Source organism: Arachis duranensis, chromosome 7 (genome assembly GCF_000817695.3).
Source record: "Arachis duranensis cultivar V14167 chromosome 7, aradu.V14167.gnm2.J7QH, whole genome shotgun sequence".
Taxonomy (NCBI): domain Eukaryota; kingdom Viridiplantae; phylum Streptophyta; class Magnoliopsida; order Fabales; family Fabaceae; genus Arachis; species Arachis duranensis.
The window spans coordinates 15567881-15584550 of record NC_029778.3 but is presented as its reverse complement, the minus strand read 5'-3'; the positions used below and the strand labels follow the sequence as shown (position 1 = coordinate 15584550).

The 16670-nt window shown below is 30.3% G+C and overlaps 2 protein-coding genes across 2 annotated transcripts; one reads left to right on the top strand and one right to left on the bottom strand.

Annotated features, from left to right (window-relative positions):
• The first annotated feature begins 1278 nt into the window (after nucleotides 1–1278).
• Nucleotides 1279–3271, top strand: LOC107458038 (uncharacterized). Its single transcript, XM_016076228.3, has 4 exons — nucleotides 1279–1542; nucleotides 1633–1708; nucleotides 1847–2019; nucleotides 2746–3271. Exons 1-4 carry the CDS (start codon nucleotides 1424–1426, stop codon nucleotides 2831–2833), a joined length of 456 nt encoding a protein of 151 aa, XP_015931714.1. The 5' UTR covers nucleotides 1279–1423; the 3' UTR covers nucleotides 2834–3271.
• Nucleotides 3272–3907: 636 nt separating this feature from the next.
• On the bottom strand, nucleotides 3908–5996 carry LOC107458037 (CASP-like protein 2A2). The gene is made up of 3 exons (XM_016076227.3): nucleotides 5585–5996; nucleotides 4969–5086; nucleotides 3908–4354 (listed from the first exon to the last, which is right to left on the bottom strand). The coding sequence occupies exons 1-3, from the start codon at nucleotides 5821–5823 to the stop codon at nucleotides 4076–4078; spliced, it is 636 nt and encodes a 211-aa protein (XP_015931713.1). The 5' UTR covers nucleotides 5824–5996; the 3' UTR covers nucleotides 3908–4075.
• Nucleotides 5997–16670: the final 10674 nt, after the last annotated feature.

Sequence of the window (16670 nt, the reverse complement as noted above, 5' to 3'; positions counted from 1 at the left end):
ATTTGATATTTATCTCAATCAAATTAAATAAATAATTAATTATGAAATTTGGATCCTCTAAATTTTAATTTTTCACTTTAGAGGATAAGGTGTGATTCTCACTTTTGAATGGTTTCTTTCTCATATTTTCTCTTGATCCCACCTATGAAATAAATAGTGAAAGATCATACTTTACTCTCTAAAGTGAAATTCAAATTTTAGAAGATCTAAATCCTTAATTATGACACTCTTAAAAATTAATCAAAATATATAAAATGAAAAAAAATTAATATAAATTAAAACAAAATCAATTCATTTATTACACTAAAATCAAATAACCAATGTAATTCATTATAGTTATAGTTAATATGGTCAAATAAAATATTAAACAATTTGCTATTTATTTCAATCAAATTATTTAATTAATTAATGCATTTAAATAAATAAAATAAAATAAATAAAAAATACCTTAAAAAATATATCATATCAACTATACTATTAATTGAAAAAAAATCTAATTTGAATAAGATATAATAGATATAATAGCCAATAAATATTTATGATTGATTCTTTCATTAAATTAATGAGAATGAAAGTCGATTTAAAAACTAGTGTTATTAGAATACTCCATGTCATTATATTTTCGTAATCCTACTTCTTCAAATGAATCCTATTATTGATTTCTATTATATCTCTTTTATATGACTAATTCATTCTTTTTGCATATAAAATACAATTTAATTACAGTATCATTTGAACAAAATAACATACTATTTATTACAATAATAAATATTATTATTTGAATCAACCAAATAATTATTATATATATAATTGTAATTGTTTTGAAAAAATTTTAGTCACATAAACTAAGATATAATTTATTTTAATTTTATAGAAAAAAGAGTGTTAAATATATATTTTATATTATATAGTAGGAAAAAAGTGTGATTTAGACATCTTACAAGAGATAAAAGTGTATTTTTTTCTAATATATAATGTAAGAAGGATTTTAAATATATTTAGAATATTAGTATTTCAGTAATTTTATTTGTCTATAATATAATAATTTACATATATTAAAAAGAGAGACAAATAAGTATGTCAAAAATTAGAATTCGATACTTTTTAAAATAATATAAAGATCAACATAATTACTTAAAATAATAAGATATATAATTTAGAAAATAAATTATTACTAAAATTGATTGATAATTATACGTATTTTTTTGTAAATCACTATCATTATTCTAAAACAATAGAAACTGCCTTAAGAATGATGAGAAATAAAAACGCTTAGATTATGGTAATGTAATGGCAATGCGCAATCTAGAAGTCTCATCTCATCGAAACCAAAGCCAAGTCAGAGAGAGAAAATCCCCATCTCATTCTATATTTCCATTTGACCATTTCATTGCAACGCTGGTTTTTCATTTCCCACTCGAAAATGGCAGCATCTCTCGTAGAATTGCTCCCCAAAGAGTACGGTTACGTCGTCATCGTTCTCGTTCTCTATGTCTTCCTCAATTTCTACATGGCATTCCAAGTCGGCATGGCTCGCAAGAAGTAATTTTTTATTTCATATCTATGTGTATCTTCCATTTTTGTTTCTTCATCTTCCTTTGCTTACAAGCTGTTTGATGAAATTCCCCACAGGTACAATGTCCCTTATCCCACCCTTTATGCCCTTGAATCCGAAAACAAGCAAGCCAATCTCTTTAACTGTGTTCAGGTTCTTCTTTCTCTTAAAGCGTAATTATTTATATGTATATGTAGATTTTTGTTTTAGTGCAGTCGTGCAGAGAAATGTTGATGAATCGAAATTTTTTTGGGTTATTGAGTCAGTGGTTTATGTGTGTGTGTGTCGCAGAGAGGACATCAGAACTCTTTGGAAACAATGCCCATATTCTTCATGCTCATGATTATGGGAGGGTTGAAGCACCCTTCAGTTTGTGCTGGCCTTGGGTTGCTTCATGTTGTTTCTCGCTATTTCTACTTCACTGGCTATGCCACTGGTGATCCCGCGAAGCGACTCACTCTCGGGTTTGCTCCCATTACTTTTACTTGTTTTTGGTCTTTTAAAGCTCATATAAATTGTTGCAGATCATGGATTTGGTTTTGATTTTAGTTCGCGCACACACATTCAATCATATATTGTCATGTACTTTGTAAAAATGAAATTAAAAAACAAAATCAAGGGGTTACTGAGTGGATCAAGAGAGGGTCTCGGATCTGACATGCTGCAGATTTGAGATCCGTAAATCAAGGATGCATTTGGTTTGCATTTTCATTGTCTGTCTTCAGAATTTTATAAAGGAAAAAGAGAAAATAGTGAAAACAATAAAGTGTAAAAGCATGCCTGATATTAGTATCAGGCTTAATTCTTATATGTTATTAGGAACTTGGGACTAGATACTTTTCTTGCTTTAATCCATTTATGGATTCCTATATCCACTAGAAGGCTAGAACTGGGTACGTTTCTTGCTTTTACCCATTCATTGATTCCTATATCAACTTTGTAGGTTACTCTTATATTCTAAAATTGAATTTTAGAAAATTTTTGAGAAAGTAACTGTAAGTGAGGTATAGAATGTTGGCTCGGTCTGGGTAAGAAGACAAGGTTAGTTAAAAAATCTGATGTTGAAACAGTAGATTTGCTCAAAAGAGTTGTAAGAATTTCTCCAATTATTTTTGAAATGTGTGATTGACCATACTTCTTTGGTCCTTCTAAAACCATTGACATGTGATTAATCAAATATATGACCACAGGAAGTTTCATATGCTGGCAATTCTGGGTCTTATTGTGTGCACAATTTCATGTGGGCGGAGCCTTCTCGATCAGCCTGCTAGCTCCTGATGCTGTTCTCGTTCAGCCCGCTAGCTCCTGATGCTGTTCTTTTAGATATTCTAGTCGCTAGTTGAGAAATGATAAATCCTTCTAATTGACATGCCTAAAAATTTTCCTAATTCAAAATCTCATTCACATACATTGAATTATCTTTCAATGTTTGCGTAAATTACAATCTCTACTGTTTTGGGTGGAATTCTGAATTAGGAGGATCTTTAGGCACACCAGTAGAAGGCTATATTATCACTCTTGCTAATTTGGAGTTTCTTTGGTCCTTCCCTGTTCCAACTTCCAATAAGATAAGCTAAAGGATTATGAATAATGTAAGTGTATTATGCATTTGATTTCAGTATAGCCTTTGTGTAACAATAAGGAAAAGTTTGTAGTTTCTGAACGTCTTTTGAATATGGCTTATCATACTATTTGATCCTGAGTTGTCTTCAATTACATAGCTGAATGTGTTACTTCTGTTTCTAATTTAATTTCACTCTGGGAAGTTCTTGGGTAGGACGATTCCACTTTAAGTATGTAAATCAATGTTGGCATGTGTCAAGTTGTCTGGGTCATTTTTAAACATTGATTTGGATGTATAAATTGAGAAGTTCCTATCCAAGAAATTGCCTCATCATCATTGTATTTTGTACAGGCCAAAAGAAAAGAAAGAAAACACAATCACAGTATTTTTTTATTTTCTTTCTCTTCTTGTACAAGGTGAATGGTGATTGAATATTTAATATACATAATTATCAGCTGGCACTATTTGTATTTTACTGAACTTTGGTTCTGATGTCTACCATAATGGACACCAATAAAAAGAACATTGTTTATTGCTGGACATTAGAAGGCTATTATATATATCATATCGATAAATTTGGAATTAATTAATGTTAGTTCATTTAATCAGCAAGTTGGACACCACAGTAACCACTTCAGAAGCATAGTTTTCTATCCACAGTAACCACAGAATGAATTTTATATCTATCCATATTCATCGATACTGATGTATATATCAATTCAGTATATGAAACATAACTGAATATGAATAATACATCTCTCTTATTTTGAAGAATCAATTGTAGAAAGTTAATGCCAACCTTAATACCATGTTATACATGAAGAACGAGTCAAACTGAGTCCTCATTGAAACAACTTCACACACATAATAGTATGTAATTATAGTTATCATACTGTAATTAACACAGTGTACACACATCACAAGCAGAGTTTCTAGACACCATTACCATTTTAGGGTCAGCCATGAGAAGCAACAATGTCAATGCCTTTAGCATTAATAGGGTTGCTCATTGGTGCATCATACTTGCTGAATAGCTTGTAGGAAGAAATGAGGGAAAGCATCACATAGCAAAACATTGCAACAAATGTGATAGCCACTGATGCTGTTCCCTTGTGACAAAATGAACCAAAGGATCCACAAGCTGCACTCCATGTTGTTGCTGTGTTCCCCTTATCAGCCAAGTACAATACTTCAGTTGAAGCAGCTCCAGCAGCCAGGATTATGTAGGTTAGCACCTGGAATCAATCACAATTAGCAAGTTTTTTTAGTTCTTTAACTTTGTAGAATTAGAACTCCTAAGGTTCCAATCTCCTCCATAAAGTTAGCTTACATTGGGTAGTTAGTACCAAATTTTCCAAGAAATTAAGTTCATTCACATGTGGGAGAATTAGTATTTTTACTAACAATACTTTAAATTAAGTCGAGCATATGGTAACTTTCAAAAAGTTGCTTGCTATTGCTAAGGTAAAAACTGCGCAGATGAACCTGTGGACTAATTGAAGTTAAAATTCTTGCATAGACATGATTTCTGGCCAAAAAAGACAATCTAAATAATATAAGGGTTAATGATTGATGCTGAAAAAATCTCTGATTCTAATGTATTTGATACTAATTGGTTGTGTGTACTTTCAATAATTCAGTATGATTATCATATTTAGTACACACAAATATCTAAGAAAAGTTCATTACACCAAAAATTTGAAAATAAATAGTGACAAGTATGTCTAAACCTCCCCATAAGGGAAAATTGAAGCAGTGTTAAGGAGAAGTGAATGAACATCTGTAAGTTCCTTCTCTCATCAGTTTCATTAGCATGCAAAAAAAGGGGTAACAAAAATTATGCTCTGACCTGGTCAAAGAAAAAGAATGTCCAAGCTCTAGGCATGGTGGAAGGGCGGGGCAAAGCAACAAACACAGCTGAAAGTAATGAGTAACCTGCACAGATCCCATTTGCATGCACCAAAAACCTTCAACCATGAATAAACAAGATTTCAGCTTCAACATTCCCACATATTCACACTAAGATCTAATTAACTAATTACAACTACTCTCTTTCTCTTTCCTTTTATTTCATCACTCTAGAAATTTGAGACATTTAGATCACTTTTATTTTTGAATTAGTACATCTGAATATTCCTTATATCCACATATATTATAAAAATAAAAATAATACTAGAGAACCAATTATTCAGTTAACATTAGCTAATTTTAAAAAAAAAATTATTTTGTTTATCTTAAATTTTATATCCTAAGTCATGAACTCTTAATCTTAAATCTTAAATTATAAAACTTAAACTCTAAATTCTAAAAAAAAAAAAAAATTTGACTATCTAAAAATTAATTTTTTATTCTTTTTCTAAAAACAAACCAATTTTTGGAGGAAAAAAATGAATAGTACAAAACCAGCAGTGAGTGATGAAATTTTTTGTGGTTCTAATAATTGGAAGTTGAAATTGATATATTACCTGAAACCAGCAAGGTCAGTGTAGGAAACAGAACCATAATCATTTTGCTCAGAGTTCTTAAGCATAATCACAAGCGCGGTTACACACAAACCAATAGGAATCAAACGCAAGAATGTCTCTACAGTGCGTATGATGCTACTCTCGTTTCCTTCCAATTCCTCACTACCATTATAAGCCATGTTCATGGATGCTGTTGATGATCTTGCTGCACCACCTTCAAAACCATTTCCCTTCTCCATCTAGCTATCTTGTTACTCTTCTAGCCTTAGATAACAATAATGGTTCTATATTATTATTGTATCTACTTGTAGGGTTTGATTTTAATGGTTTTGTAGCTAGGTTCTTGAAAAGTTTTTGAGTGTAGTGCATCAATGAGATGTGGATAATAAGAGTAATATGTTATGGTGAGGGACCAAAGCCAAACTACCGAAGGGTGGCATTGAATGCACCCATTAATATGGCATTGAAGTGAAGCCACGAATTCCCAAGGCAACTACTTATTAGTCAACTAGATAAGAAGGGTCATCTCTTTTATAAAATATGATATCATATTAGAGTTAAATAAGTTCTTCACGGTTGTACTAATTAAATCTTTCTTGAATACAAAAGTGGATTTTTATTATACACAGTAAAGTAGTAACTTTTATACAAAAGTGAAATTTTTATATACAGTAGTTATTTTTATTCTCAAATTATTTTTTAGTACGTTGCATGTGTATGACAAGAGCATGATGGTAGTGGTATTAAATACACTGCTATGAAAAATTTGTGGCATCAATTTTTTTTAGCTATATAAGGTGGTGGGTAGAAATCGTATTCATCGATTTTTATTGTTTAATTTTTTGAGAAAATGTCTAATTTGGTCTCTAAATTTTTAATCGCACTTCAAATGTATTCCTGACTTAAGAAAATTATCAAATAAGTCATCGATATTATGAAAGACTGAAAGTTAATTTTCCGTTAGTCCTTCGCAAAACTACCATGAGTTGCTGATATGGTTGTTAACTGTCATGCTGGTTGTATGATGTGTAATGTGACATGAACAATACAAGATTATGTTTAAAATGGTGTTTTACATTAATTCTTTGTGTCCAACTTAATTCCATCCTCAAATTTAAAACCCTAAATCCCTAAATTGAGAATCATCTTTGTTATTCTCTTCCCTTTTCTTAGTTCTTTTTTTTTTTGTCCTCCTTTCTTTTCTTCGAATCTCGAAATCATTTTCACATCATTGTTGAATAATGATGGGTGACGGAGATACAAGTCAAGAAAGTTCAGGTATGAATTACTCAAGTGAAAAGAAAGACATCCGACCCAAAGTCGCTAGGAATGTTGTATTTTGCAACTATGGTTTGCGAGCAATAATCAAGTATTTGAGGATACCAGAAAATCTAGGAAGACCATTCATGGGTGTCCTAATTATGAGATTAGTGATTTGTCCAACAAATATCATATTTTTCGCCTTGAAGAAATCCAGTTTCAACGTTACTTTTTTGTCTTTGCAATTTGGAAGTCATTGTAATTTTTTTCATTGGGATGATAGATACGATAAACAACAAAGTGTTGGTCAATTTCATCAAAAAGCAGTGGACAAGTTCAAACAGAGGCTACAAAATTTGGAGAGTAAAGTTAAGTCACTGAAGATAATGATGATGATGGTTACGGTATTTTTAACGGTGGCTATTGGTGTTGGTCTAATAGTTTGTTTGGTGAGCTTTCTAGTAAGTAAGTAATAGGTAGTAGAATTGTATTATGCAATCATGAAATTGAAGTGCAATGTTGAAATAAACCTTGGCTAAGCAAGTCCTCAGAATTATAATCTTTTTCTAACTCAAAATCCGAGTCATCAGTTTGGATGGGGATAACTTCATCCACAACCTTTTCTTTTTCTTTTTCAAATTGATTCATTTTCATATTATTTCCTTTAACAACGACTCGTGATGAAGTGTCAATTACTTCCTCATCACTACTGGACTCTACAAACTCATATGAGTCAGAAGACGAATCATCAGCCAATGTTATTATGGAGGGAACACTCCTTTTTTCAACCGATCTTATACAAGATTTTTTAGACACAATAAATTTTGTAGATATATTAAATCTAAAATTTACATGATTAAAAACGGGTATTACATGTTTGGTTGTTATATTACACCTCAATAATTGTGCAGTTTATCTTACAGTAGACTTGGTGTTACTGGTATTGGGAACAATGAATTTTGGGACCTTGTTCTTGACAGCAGTAGACTTAGTGGCAATAGATTTTGAGATAGTGAACTTTGGACCAGTAATAGTAAGAACAATTGACTTTGGATTAAGGTTGACAATGAGTGTAGTTGATTTTTTTTCGGTGGTGACATCAGTAGCTGGAAAATCAGATTTGGATTTAGTCATAAGTGTAGTGAAATCTGAAAAATTTTTGGACTTTTTTGGAGTGGGTTTGGGCTAGATGTTAGGCTCAAGTGCAGTGGGACTAGGGTGGGGGTTTGACATAGGCATAGTGGAATTGGGCTCAAGTGATGTCTCTTGTATGTTTGGATCATACAATTGACTTAAAATAGTGCTAGCATCTTTAACTGATGTAACCTCTGGTTCACTATCACCTCTTCCATCAGCAAGTTCATCATCTTCAGACAATTTCATAATGTCTATAAACTCAAGCTAAAAAGAATCATGCTCAAAGTAAATGTGAATGACATTGTTATTGGCATGGCTGTGTCTGATCATATCCCTTAAATCTTGGTCAAATGCCAACCTCCTCAAGCTGAACTCAAACCCTTCAACTGGGTCCAAATACCAGGTCGCATTAATTTTGTCATACCCTAACTCCTTGAAATAATCAGTCATAGTAAAGACATCCAGATAATTTTCATCTATCTGAATCCATTCATTAATCAAGTTGCTTGTGTAGATAATCCTACCATCAGCGACTGTTTCACACTTTTCACCATTGTGAAAAACGAGTGTCAAGCATTCACTCAACTGAAAAACATAAAATAAACCCAAAATAGAACCATTAATATTCCCTTATAACCAACTATATTCCAGAAAATAAAACAGAATTTGTATCCTAAAATTTCAATGATTCAATAACAAACATACACTCAGAACTAGAAGAAAACACATCATCATATGAGGATAATAAAATTTCAAATTAAGTTATACTCATAATATGTTTCGAAAAAATTACCCTAAATTCTAATAGATTTTTCTAATACAAATGATGTAGTAAAATGCAAAATATGGACAATGGCATAAAACTCACCCTACATTACTTATCCACTACCCATTCCATCAACATAACACAAGAAAGAAATAATATTAAACGAAAACACTTACCTTTCACATCAACAATGTGCGACAACAATGCGTCGTCGGAATAGAGAAAGAGAGTTCCACACAGATGAGCACCGACAACACTCAGAAGGTGCTTCCTTGTGGGAGACGAAGTAACTTTACGGAAGAAAATAACTTCTTTGAGTTTTTGGTGGGAAACATATAATAATGAGGAGGGGTACCATTTTGATATGTTTATTTTGAGGAAGAGAAAATCAAACGGCGTCACTTTGGCTTCATTCGAGCCTAAACTCATGAAACGACGTCATTTTAGTGAAACCAAGGTGGCAGCCAGCACGGTAATTAACAACCACATCCACAACTCACTAATGACAGTTATGCGAAGGACTAATAGAGAATTAACTTTCGTAACATCAAGGACTTATTTAATAATTTTTTAAAATTAAGAGATACATTTAAAGCGCGATTGAAAATTCAGAGACTAAACTGGACATTTTCTCTTAATTTTTTAAAAAGTTTTAGAAATTGTACCATCAATTTACAACAATTCTCTTTTTTATATTTTTCCCTATTTTGGTAAAATTTTAAAAGACTCAATATCTTTACATTTTTAAAAGAAATACCTCATAAAAAATTTTTTATCCTATTCATTATTTTGTGTCGGCCAAGTTTTAATTCCGAGTATGATTATTCACGAGACAAATGAAATGCCATTTAGAGAAGGCTTTGATCACATTATTTTGTTAAGTGACGGGTTTTCCGTACAACAGTTCATCTTTTGTGTTAAAGACTTAAAGTAGAATGCAGTTCAACTCAGCATGAAATAAGGGTTGGGCCAGCCCATTTAGACATGTAAAATAAACTTTTCATTACCCTTACCAATTTTTGGTTAGTTTTCTTTATTACACCATATCATCAATAGTTTAACCTGATTTAGACTATCAGATGATGCTGTGGTGTAACAACAATGCACAAAAATTATAAATACACAGAACATAATTCTTATAGTTCACAAACAACCTGTATTTGAAAATGTTTTCTGAAGAGAAAAAATCCAACAACCACTAATATGTGGATACAAATCTTAAGAGACTTGAATTCTAAAATTACATCAACTTTATTAAAGATATGATTTTATCAAATTTTTCTAACTGTTTTTCAGAAAAATGTCTAAACATGAGTTGTTAGCTTTTCAGATAAATTTTCCTTATTAACTCTTCCCTTTATTTATTTATTTTTCCGCTTTAACGTAATGGCCATCAATGGTCGCTTTCGAGCACCATGAAGCTTCAACCATGGAGTCGGGTCGAGGGTTTCACGCAACAAAGAAGAATGGGTCATGGCAGCTCAATCTTTAATGCGATCTGTTTGAGTGATGGCACTTCTCTCAGTAAATAGATTTTGGACGCGTTCACCAAATTAAAGGGTCACATGTCATATCTTATCATATCATATATCATATCATAACTTAACATAACAATTTATAAAGATGAATATAGAATAATTATATAAGACAAACACAAAATTTTAACCGTAAAATATAAAAATGTTTACTATGTAAATACTGAAATTTTGTAAAAATAACTGAACATGATATATTTTACCAAAATTAAATACAGAATTATTCTTTAAAAAAATGGAAATAAATGCAATTTTTTTTGTACATTTTTCTATTTTTTTTCAAATTTTCTATATTTATGCTAAGAAAAATTGTGTGTTTATTATCAAAGAAGAGAAAAAAAATTTGTATTTTCATCCACAATTTTTTTATTTTCCTTAAAAAATTTACATTTTTTTTTATCTAAATGTCCGTTATAAGAAAATTTGGTCTTAAAATTTAAAATAAAAATATAAAAATTTCTGTAAAAAAAATATAAAAATTTGTGAAGTTGAACACAAAATTTTATAAAACTAACCACAGAAAAGTTACATAAATAAAATGAAAACAAAAGAATTCTTAATCACAAAACATAAATTTTTGTTATACAAATATAGAAGTTTTTTCTTCTTTCTTTCTTTTTTTTTTTTTTGTTGTTCTTGTTTCTTCTTCTCTTTTTAGCATTTTCTAAATTTTTATTTTATGTCAAGTATTTTTTTTTCTAAGAGAAAATATAGGGAACCAATGACCTAAGCGTACAATGTGTACAATGAAAGTTTAGAAAGTATTAGAGATATGATTATTAGTGTTACATTGTCCTATCAGGTTACGCTTTTGGGATGAGTGATTTCATGACATGGTATTAGAGTTTTAGATCTAGAAAGTCAAGAGTTCGATGTTCATTTTATTCATAAACAAAAAATTTAGCCCATTGGCTCCCTAGCACTACTCTTTTTCTAAATGACCTGTCTTTAACAAATGAACAAAAATTAGAAATGAAATTTTGCTATTTTTTATATATTTTATAAATAATATCTAAATATTTATACAAAAAATTTAGATTAAATATATAAGTGGTTTGATAAATATTAAATTTTTTGACACTTATAAATTATTTATAATACAACTCTTCTCCAATGGTTTAACAATTAATATTCCACATATGTTTCACAAAATATTAAAGGTACACCGCTAAAATTTCATTTTTCATCAAACTTCCATGTCCATGCATATTTGTTCCAGTAGCATAAAGAAATACAACAAAATAATTTATACGACAATGTTTTCTTAAAGACATGTATCTCTTAGACACACAGCTTACAATATTACTGCATAATATAAATAAATACTCCCTTCATCTCTTTTTGATATAGAAGAAATTGGCATTACTAAAACGACAATTAAAATTTTAAAATGAATAAACGAATTGTAAAATTTATTAATCTTATTTGTTTCTTCCTCTAATTCCTTAATCTATAGTGTTGGGATGAAAATAAAAAAGATTAAATTATTATATTATTATTCTGTATACTTTCACCAAATTTATATTTAAGTTCATATATTTTAAAAATTTTTTAATTAAATCTCTATAACAATTTTAAATTTGTAATCACATTTTTACTATTTTAAAAATATTTAATTTGATATAATATACTAAGACATATTTGTTAGGAGTGTAAGATAAATAAAAATATTTTAAGAAATTTATTATTAAAAAAGATCTAATTACAAATTTAAAATTAGTATAAGAATCTAATTAAAAAATTTTAAAATATAGATCTTAATTACAAAATTGGAAGAACTATAGAAACTAGCAAAAAATTTTAACTAGAGCTAACAGTACTAACCTTATCGAGTATTCTGTAAGAATTCAATTTTTGATAAATAGACTTTTTTTAGATATTTTAAAATGTATCTTGTAAAATTCTGAACGACGACCCAATAAAAAATAGCGAGGCAGGCTTAATAATGAAAAAAATTAAATAAAAAAGGTAATTAATAAAATTAAACTTGATTTTACGAGGGTAATTCATTTTTCTAAGTCAAATTTGACTAGTAAATGATAAATATTAGTTTACTACTAGTTATTTTTCTTACTAAAGACTTTTTGAGCTGAAAAAATACTTTTAGTAAAGATTTTGCACGCCAAGAAAAACTCTAATAACAAAAAAATCTTAAAATCATTGGTAAAAATAATTTTTACTTAGGTAATTGCGTCCCAAGATTAATATTAGTCATCCATTCATAATTAGTTTCTTTAAGAATAAATCTTAACTATTAATTATTTTACCAAGTAATTCCACAAATGACTCCTAGAGACCTTGGATCCTTTTACTTGCCACCCAAGTAACTAGCCCCTCCCTCTTAGTCTGGACAGAGATTATTTTAGCCTTTCATCCCTCTCTGCTGTATTTTCAACCACGAGTAACTAACCGCGATTAACTGTTATGGATAAACACGTCATTAAGACGATAATTATTCTCCCTTAAACTCACGCCCATTCTCTCTCAATCTCAGCACCTTTTCTTCTAATTTTTCTTCATCCTTTTACCATCAAAATTAAAATTCAGCAAGAATTTTTATGCATCTTTATCACTCTTTATGACCGAATTAGAGAGAGAACTGCACTTTTTCCATGCGTTTTATCCTTATTTTCAATAGTTCTTCTATTGTTCTTCATGTGTTCTTCAAGAGTACAAACCATTTAAACACAATTTCTTGCCTATTTTCACTAATTTTCGCGTTTTTACCAAAAATTCAACAAGATGAGCTATTGTTTCTTCTCTAATCTTTTCTATTTTTTCAGCAGTGACCATAGTGAATTCTTATTCTCTTATGTTTCTAGAAAATCCCTCTTGAAACTCATATGGAACATGCCTAAGGAGTTACATAAATTCAAATTTAAAGTGGTCAAATTTCAACACTTTTATGACGCTTTCGACCAAGAAAAAACAGCACCATATCCAAACATGCTCTAGCCTTTGCGAGAATATTTTCTAGTGTTTGAGAGGTCTAGTGACTACATTAAACGAGAGGTAAGGGTTAAGAATAGTTAGAATATGTTTGTGCTTGATTCAGTCTTCATATAAGCCACTTTAAGGTAATTTTGTGCTTAGTTTTTTAATTTGTAAATTCATTAGTACTTTCTTATTTTTCAATTGTTATTTGAGTGATATATGAATCTTATTTGCCTCTAAAAATTGTATGAAATTATTGAAATTATTTGGAGCACTTGGGATTTAGATTTCAAGTTTTAAAAATTATTAACAGTAGATAAAAATGAACAACTGCACCCTTGAAAATCCATCTACCAAAAGACCTAGAAAATGACGTGTTAGAAGGTTAGCGAGAAGATAGAAAATTGATTTTAATCCTATGAAACAAGTGTGTAACAGTAAAAAGGGTGCTATACTTATTTTTGGATAAAAGAAGGGTTAAACATGTAATTTAAATAAAAAATAAGTAAAATTATGAACTTAGTGTTATTAAAAATAAATTAGTAATTATATAAATTATTTGGGTCAAAATTATAACTAAAATAAAATTTTTGGCCTAAATAAAAACTGCAGTAAAAATTAGAAGTAAAATAGTAAAAAATGATAACTAATATAAGTAAATAAATTAATAAAGAGTAAAATAGTCTTTTAGGTTACTGGAGATAAAATTGGTATTTAATAAAAATATTAGGAATAATTTGGTTATAGAAAAATTTTAGAATCAATCTGGTAAAATTTTGACGCTAAATAAGATTAAACGGTAAAATTAGAGTATTTAGGACAAATGGATAATTTTAGGTATAAAATAAAAAATTAAAAATAATTAATTAACTTAAAGGATAAAAAGGTCTTTTAGTTAAAACATGAAGGTAAATGATAAAGTAATAACATTAGTGGTGAAAGTGTCACTAAAAATCTTTGAAAACTAGAAAGACAAAGTCAGTTAACAAAGTGTCACATGGTTGAGAAATTTTAAGAAAAGAGATCGAACACAAACTTTTATAAAAGAACGACAGAAAAGTCCTTTAAAGATAAAATTTTATTAAAAGACTATATGAACGTGAGGACGCCCGCCATATGGACTGTTACTCACTGGGAGCACCTTGTATTTTGGGCTATTCTTTTATCAGTGCCGCGATTGTATTTCGGACACCGATTCGCGACCGATCTAGTGGAGTAGCCATATCCGAACTTGGATTGGGTAACGTCGGGTTGTGTGTAGCCAACCGACGTATAAGCTCGTAGCCTGCATAGGACTAGACATGCATCATACTTGATTGCTGCATTTTCTCTGTTGGTGAATGTTTACTTGCTATGTAACTGTTGTTTTATTATATACTTGTACTTGTACTTGTACTTGTTTGTGTATGAACTAATGTTTGAGCTTTGTGAACGATTAGACTTAGGCTGCGGGCTCCTTAGAGTTTTTGTATAGAACCCTGTTAGAAATTTTAGGTCTCACCCCTTTCTTTGACATCCGCAAATGGGGATCGACATTCTTTTTTTAGTACCCTGCCTACGGCTGCTACGTGGATCCCACGATAGGAGATACGGTGTTCTAGGAAAGTCTGCGTATGCATCTCTACTACCTTTCTAATCGTCCTTTCTCCCATCCTTTGCTTAGTCAAGAGTTCAATCCGGACATGCCATACGACATGCCTCTCGCCAAGTTGCACCCTGACGAAAGTCAGTATCCATTCCCACCTTATCCTCTGAACATGGCGAAGCTCATACCGGAATTTTCGATAATTAATGTACCCGAGTGATTCTTTTTCTAGTATCATGTCTCTTCAACTTCCAGTTATATTTGACCTGCATCAGCATCAGCAGCAACAGCAACAGCAACAATTGTAGTAGTAACAGCAACAATAGTAGTAGTAGTCATTGTCTTTGCCTTCACACTATATAGACTTTCTAGAGCACTAGCTTTTGTGAATATTATATACGATAGAATGGGTCCAGTCTAAAGTGGTTTTTGGAGCCAAAATCTGTTAATATAAATAACAGAATTTGTAAATATTCCTAAATAAGTTGCTATGTTTAAACTATAAGTATGTGATAAACTGAGTCTTTGGACATATATGTAATATAAAACTATACTTTTATATTATTATCTGTTCCTTGTATTATGTGCTTAATTTATAACTGTCCTGATATATTCAATCGACTTCAATAAACGTTACAAGTTTATATGTAAATAAATATATTATCGTCGTGAGTCCCTAAGATTCATGACTAGTAGTACTTAGTTGCTAGCCTTGATCATAACAAGCTAAAAGTTGGGTCGTTACATATTTAATTTAAACCAACTTGTTTGGGTAGGATTGGCAAACGCCAATGCATAGCAGGTTGAATTGAAAGTGGAGCGAAATTGAACTACAAGTACGGTCAAGTACAGGTTTACGCTTAATCTACAAGACCTACTTGCATCCCTGATAAATTATAGTAAGTATTTAAAAATCATTATATATGTATAATTAAATTGATGAAAATTAAATCTATATTTTCTCTTTTTTTTTGTAATTTTAACATGGATCTCATTATAATTTTATTACTTTTGATTTTAATATAAATTTAATTTTGTATTTTATGTTTTATTAGTATATTCTTAAATATAAAAATAAACATTATATTTGATAAAAAAATTGATTTGTTATGGGTAAGATTGAGTGTAAAATTTTAGAATGTAAGTAGGATTAAAGTTTAGAGATTCTGAATTCATAAATAGGATAGATTGAGGTCTAAAATTTAAATTCGTGAATAAAATTAAAATAGAATCTATTCTATTTATTGCTAATTTTTATTTTAACCAATAAAAAATTAAATATATGTTTTTTCATCTAAAAATTAGACAATTTTTATTGATTGATTCATATTTACAGAGTGATTGGTTAATTGGTGTACGAAATTGCAATAACACTTTTTGCAATCCGCACAACTAACCAGCAAGTGCACTGGGTCGTCCAAGTAATACCTTACGTGAGTAAGGGTCGAATCCCAAGGAGATTGTTGGTTTGAAGCAAGCTATATTTATTTTATTATTCTTAGTCAGGATGTCAATCAAAATTATCAATGGGAATTATTAGATTGGGAAAAAATAAAAGAGAATAAAATCGTTACTTGTTGTGCAGTAATGGGGAATATGTTGGAGTTTTGGAGATGCTTTGTCCTCTGAATTTCTGCAATGTAAATTCAACTCAATTGTTTGTAAAGTTCCATCCATGGCAAGCTGTATGTAGGGTGTCACCATTGTCAGTGGCTACTTCCCATCCTCTCAGTGAAAACGTTCCAGATGCTCTGTCACAGCACGGCTAATCAGCTGTCAGTTCTCGATCATGTTGGAATAGGATCCATTGATCCTTTTGCGTTTGTCATCACGCCCAGCAATCGCGAGTTTGAAGCTCGTCACAGCCAT